The sequence below is a fragment of the Nicotiana tabacum genome, chromosome 24, assembly GCF_000715075.1.
Source record: "Nicotiana tabacum cultivar K326 chromosome 24, ASM71507v2, whole genome shotgun sequence".
Classification (NCBI taxonomy): Eukaryota; Viridiplantae; Streptophyta; class Magnoliopsida; order Solanales; family Solanaceae; genus Nicotiana; species Nicotiana tabacum.
The window spans coordinates 54752927-54758757 of record NC_134103.1 but is presented as its reverse complement, the minus strand read 5'-3'; the positions used below and the strand labels follow the sequence as shown (position 1 = coordinate 54758757).

At 42.6% G+C, this 5831-nt stretch overlaps 2 protein-coding genes across 2 annotated transcripts; both read right to left on the bottom strand.

The window, feature by feature from the left end:
• Nucleotides 1–471: 471 nt before the first annotated feature.
• Nucleotides 472–864, bottom strand: LOC142178152 (uncharacterized). Its single transcript, XM_075247480.1, has one exon. The coding sequence runs from the start codon at nucleotides 862–864 to the stop codon at nucleotides 472–474; it is 393 nt and encodes a 130-aa protein (XP_075103581.1).
• A 613-nt stretch (nucleotides 865–1477) lies between these two features.
• LOC142178151 (uncharacterized) lies at nucleotides 1478–1945 on the bottom strand. Its single transcript, XM_075247479.1, has one exon. The coding sequence runs from the start codon at nucleotides 1943–1945 to the stop codon at nucleotides 1478–1480; it is 468 nt and encodes a 155-aa protein (XP_075103580.1).
• Between the last annotated feature and the right edge of the window lie 3886 nt (nucleotides 1946–5831).

Below are 5831 nucleotides of genomic sequence, written 5' to 3'. Positions count from 1 at the left end.
GGATAATGATAAAATAAATGTGATGAATATGACCGAACCTGACTCGGGTAGCCTACGTATCCAAATGGAATCAGGTCAAGATGTAGTTCGATTATAACAAATGAAAAAATGATGAGATTAAAAATGAAATGGCTGATTCTGACTCAGACTGCCTACATATCCAAATGCAATCAAGCCAGAACGTAGTTTAGTTACAAAATACGACTGAATCCGGTGATAATTGCCTACGTATTCCTTCTAGAGGAAATCAAGTCGTGGCGTAGTTTCGGGCAACATACAAAATGATATTTGGATTTTCTATTACAAAAGAAAAAGGGGAGAGAGAAACTGAACCCTACGTGGGTTGCCTATGTATCCCTCCGTGGGAAGTCAGGTTGAGCGTAGTTCTGTTATAGCCAAACCCTAACTCTATTGTACTCAAACGTAGTATCTCTTAATTGTGTCTGAGTTGATAGGCTTCGTGCTGACTCTTCAGTCCATTTCTGCCAAGATTAGAGCTCCACCCGACAACATTCGGTGGACCACATAAGAACCTTGCGAATTCGGTACGAACTTTCCTTTGGCTTCTTCCTGATGGGGGAATATTTTCTTCAAAACCAATTGCCCTGATGTAAACTGGCAAGGCTTCACCCTTATGTTAAATGCACTGGCCATCTTATTTTGATACAGTTGACCATGGCATACTACATCCATTCTCTTCTCATCAATGAGCATGAGTTGCTCCTGCCTGACCCGTGTCCACTCTGCATCGTCTAACTTGGCATCTTGGATGACTCTTAAGGATGGTATCTCAACCTCTACGGGTATCACAACTTTAGTGTCATATACCAACATGTATGGAGTTGCCCCAATGGATGTCCTCATGGTGGTTCAATAACCCAGTAAGGCGAAAGATTACTTCTTGTGCCATTGCCTATGACTGTCCACTATCTTTCGCATAATCCTTTTGATGTTCCTGTTGGATGCTTCGACTGCTCCATTCATTTATGGTCTGTAGGCTGTAGAGTTGAGGTGGACAATTCTAAACTTATAGCAAATTTCTCTCATGAGATCACCGTTGAGATTAGCTGCATTATCAGTGATGATTGACTTAGGTATCCCAAATTGGTAGACGATGTTGTTACGAACGCAATCTGCCACTACTTTCTTTGTGACGACCTTATAAGTAGAGGCTTCAACCCATTTAGTGAAGTAGCCAATGGATACCAAGATGAAACAGTGCCCATTTGATGTGGCGGGCTCTATCGGTCCAATCATGTCCATGCCCCAAATGGCAACGTCCAAGGCAAACCCATTACATTCAACTCATTAGGCGAAACCCGGATGAAATCCCTGTGGATTTGGCACTGGTGACACTTCTGAACGTAGCAGATACTATTGCTTTCCATGGTCATCTAAAAGTATCCGGCTCTCAAGAACTTCTTGGCTAAGGTGAAACTGTTCATGTGGGGTCCACATGTTCCTACTTGTATCTCTTCTAATAGTATGGTTGCTTCGACGACATCCACACATCCCCGTTAAGGAAAAAATGATTTGCCAACCTCTTGAGTGCTCGCTTCTGACTGTTAGTAGCACTCTCTTGGTACTCTCTTGTTTCGAGGAACCTTTTGATGTCGTGGTACCATGGTTTACCATCTGGCTCTTCGCCTACATGAAAATAGTACGCATGTTGATCTCTGATTTCCACCTCGATAGGGTCGATGTAGTTCTTATCTGGATGCTGAATCATGGATGATAGGGTTGCAAGAGTGTGAGCAAACTCGTTATGGATCCTGGGAATGTGCTTTAACTCGATATTCGTGAATTTCTTGCATAACTCTTTTACACAGTGCATGTATGGAAGAATCTTGACGTTCTTGGTGGACCACTCCCCTTGGAATTGATGTATCAATATATCAGAATCCCCTATGACCAAAAGCTCTTTGATGTTCATGTCGACTGCCATCCTGATCCCGAGGATGCACGCTTTGTATTTGGCCATGTTATTGGTGCAAGGGAACCTTATCTTTGTTGATGATGGATAGTGTTGTCCTGACTCTGAAATTAGGACTGCCCCAATTCCCACTCCTTTGCAATTTTTTGCCCAGTCAAAAAACATTCTCCATCCAGGGTATGACTCTGCAATATCTCCTCCGGTGAACAACACCTCCTCACCGGGAAAGTACGTAGTGAGCGGTTCATAATCCTTATATACCAGATTCTATGCAAGGTGGTCGGCTAAAGCTTGTCCATTGATGGCCTTCTGCGTTATGTACACAATGTCAAATTCGCTAAGAAAAATTTTCCATTTAGCTAGTTATCCTATAGGCATCAGCTTCTGAAAGATATAATTGAGGGGTTCGAGCCGAGATATCAAATGTGTGGTGTATGTTGACATGTAATGCCTCAATTTCTGGGCGATCGAAGTCAAGGCACAACAAGTGCGCTCTATCAAAGTGTATTTGGCCTCACATGATGTGAACTTCTTGCTCAAGTAGTAGATGACCTGCTCCTTTCTTCCAGTTTCATCGTGTTGTCCCAACACACATCCAAATGCGTTATCCAAGACCGATATGTACAACAATAGTGGCTTCCCAGGCTCGGGAGGAACCAACAATGGTGGATTTGACAAATACTCCTTAATTTTGTTTAAGGCTTTCTGACACTCTTCTATCCACTTTGTGGCAGCATCCTTCTTTAGCAGCTTGAAGATAGGTTCACAAATTACTGCAGACTGGGCAATGAAACAGCTGATGTGATTTAATCTACCCAGGAAACTCATCACATCTTTCTTACTCTTGGGCGGTGGCAACTCTTGAATGGCTTTGATCTTTGAAGGATCCAATTCTATCCCTTTTCTGCTTACGAGGAAACCTAGCAATTTTCCAACAGGGACTTCGAACGCACATTTTGCAGGGTTCAATTTCATATTATACCTCAGCAAACATTCAAAAAATTTCTTCAAATCATCCAAATGTTCCGAACTCTTTCGAGACTTGATGATGACGTCATCCACATATACCTCGATCTCTTTGTGAATCATGTCGTGAAAGAGGTTCATCGTGGCCCTTATGTAAGTAGCACCAGCATTTTTGAGACCGAACGGCATGACTCTGTAGCAGTAAACTCCCCAAGGTATAGTGAAGGCTTTCTTTTCTGCATCTTCTTTGTGCATCAGGATCTGGTGATACATGGCAAAACAATCCACGAACGACTGCAGTTCATGCTTCGCGTAGTTGTCGATTATGATATGAATATTTGGTAAAGGGAAATCGTCCTTTTGGGCTGGCTTTGTTGAGATCTCGATAATCCACGCATATCCTGATCTTCCCATCTTTCTTGGGTACTGGAACGATATTTGCCAGCCATGTGGGATAATTGGTGACCCTCGCTAGATTCGCCTCTATTTGCTTAGTTACTTCTTCTTTTATCCTCAAACTCATGTCATACTTGAATTTTCTAGGTTTTTTCTTGACTGGTGGTCAATACCTAACCCAGGCATGTCATCATACGACCGTGCGAAGACATCGATGTATTGTCGGAGGAGCTCGACCAATTCTTCCTTCTTCCCTGCTTTAAGATGGATGATGATTCGGGTTTCTTTTACGTCTTTCTCGCTTTCGAGGTTGACCACTTTTGTTTCTTCAAGGTTAAGCTTTTTCTGTATTTCCAGTTGCTCGATCTCTTATGGGAGATTATCTGGCATCATACTCTCGTCGTATTCTTCATAATCTGGATCACTTTGCTCGAGGTTTTCGTTACATGTCATAATCGCAGAACGTGGTTTTTTATCGTTTTGATTAATTTAAAGAAATAACTAAGTATAAATGAAGTGATAAATAACTTTGCAATAATTGTAAGAAAGCAATTTTTTTTATTTCATCAAAAGAGGAACGTCTGAGCATTTAAAGAGGCAAATGACAAAAAGGTACAGGCACGGTTCAGACCTCAATGGACCGTGCGCTCTTTTATCAAAAATTTTATAATTCCACACTACCAAGACTCCCGGCGAACCAAAGATGGGCTGGCGGTCCAATTCTGCAGGTCCTCTCCTGGTTCGGCATTCTGAATGGTCGGTGTCATGATATCAATTCCTTCACAGCATTCTTCGATCATGGTCACGAACAACCTTCACATTCCATCAACGATGTCTTCCTCTGGTGCTGAGCTCTGGCCCTCACCCGAAACATGCTCTAGAACAAAAGCCTTTTTTCCCGAAGCTATCGATACAAGTCTTCCCAATCTAAAGGTGATACCCTATGCCGGCTCTTCCCTTTTGCCCATTTGGCTCAATCGGCTCTGTTATCCTGTCTAATCGGGCTCCCAGCCCGATTCCTGATCTGTATTTGTATTTTATCATTTCCCTCATGGCCATGTTTGATCTATACGGTTAATGCATTCCCAAGTTTTGCTCTATCTTTTTTATTTTAGTGGTCTGCATGATCTCTACTCCGTGGAAAGTGACCCCGTCTAATCCTTCTATGAACGGGACTGTATGTTCCAGAAAAGCGGATTGACTCCATTCATCGTGGACTGCGATCTCTTTACAAACCCATTCAAACTTCATACATTGGTGTAGGGTAGATAGGACCTCCCCTTCCATGTATATCCAAGGTCTTCCTAGCAGTAAGTTGTATGAAGATGAAATATCCATCACTTGGAATAATATGGGAAACTCAACTGGTCCGATCTGCAGAGCCAAATAAATTTCTTTAATGACATCCTTCTGCGACCCGTCAAAAGCTCTTACCCTCACATGACTTTCCTTGACTTCTCTTAGATGGATACCTAACTCTCATAGAGTAGAGAGCGGGCAGATATTGACTCCTGATCCTCCATCAACCAATACTCGGGATACCAACTTATCTCCACGTTTGACAGTGATGTGTAGAGTTTTGTTGTGACCCACACCTTCGATAGGAATCATCTCTTCGGAAAGTGATCATATTTGCTATGACCATTTTCCCAATGGTCGCTGCCAGTGCCTCACTGGTGGTGTTGCTCGGCACACTCATCCCAATTAACACTTTCATCAGGGCATCTTTATGACTGTTAGAACTCATCAATAAATCCATGATTGATATTTGTGTCGGAGTTTTTTTAGTTGTTCCTCCATGGAGTATTCTTTGGTTGACATCCTCTTCCAGAATTGTGCGGCCTCGTGATCTGTTATATTTCTTCATTGAACCTGCTCTCTTCCCAGATTCCCTCGGTTTGCATCCTCAGGAGCGTAATACCTCCCTGACCTATTCATACCATACGCTACTGCGGAATCTGTCATCTTGGTTTTCCCTTTCTATTGATATGTCCATGGGACTGTCTTGTATTCCTGATCCTCTTTGGGTAGCAACGGTGGGCTGTTGCTGGTAAGTCTGAACCATCACTGTAGGTTTCAATTTTACTATAATCATAGGCGTCCATTGAGGTTAGACCCTTGCATCCTCAATGTTTCCTATCGTGACAATGGTTCCTTTCAAGTTATATTCTTCATCCAGGGTGATCATGTTATCCCCTTGATTCCAATGATTTGGTAGCGGATGCGGTTCATATTGGGCCGAGCCAAAGTCCACTGAATAGCTCTGCTTTTGATCAATGACTCGATTTCATTTTTTAGCCTGAAACAATCTTCAGTATCATGCCCTGGTATGTTTGAGTGGTACAAGCACCATTTGGTTGCATCAAAATTTTTTAAGGGATACTCAAGAACCCTTCCTTCTATTGGATGTATCAAACGTACTCTCCTCAGTCTTTCAAACAGTTGAGCCAGAGGTTCAGCAATCAGGGTGTGGTTTCTGGAACCTCTCTCTTCAAAATATGGGCGAGGTCGGGGTGCATAGGTGGGTCAGTTTTGA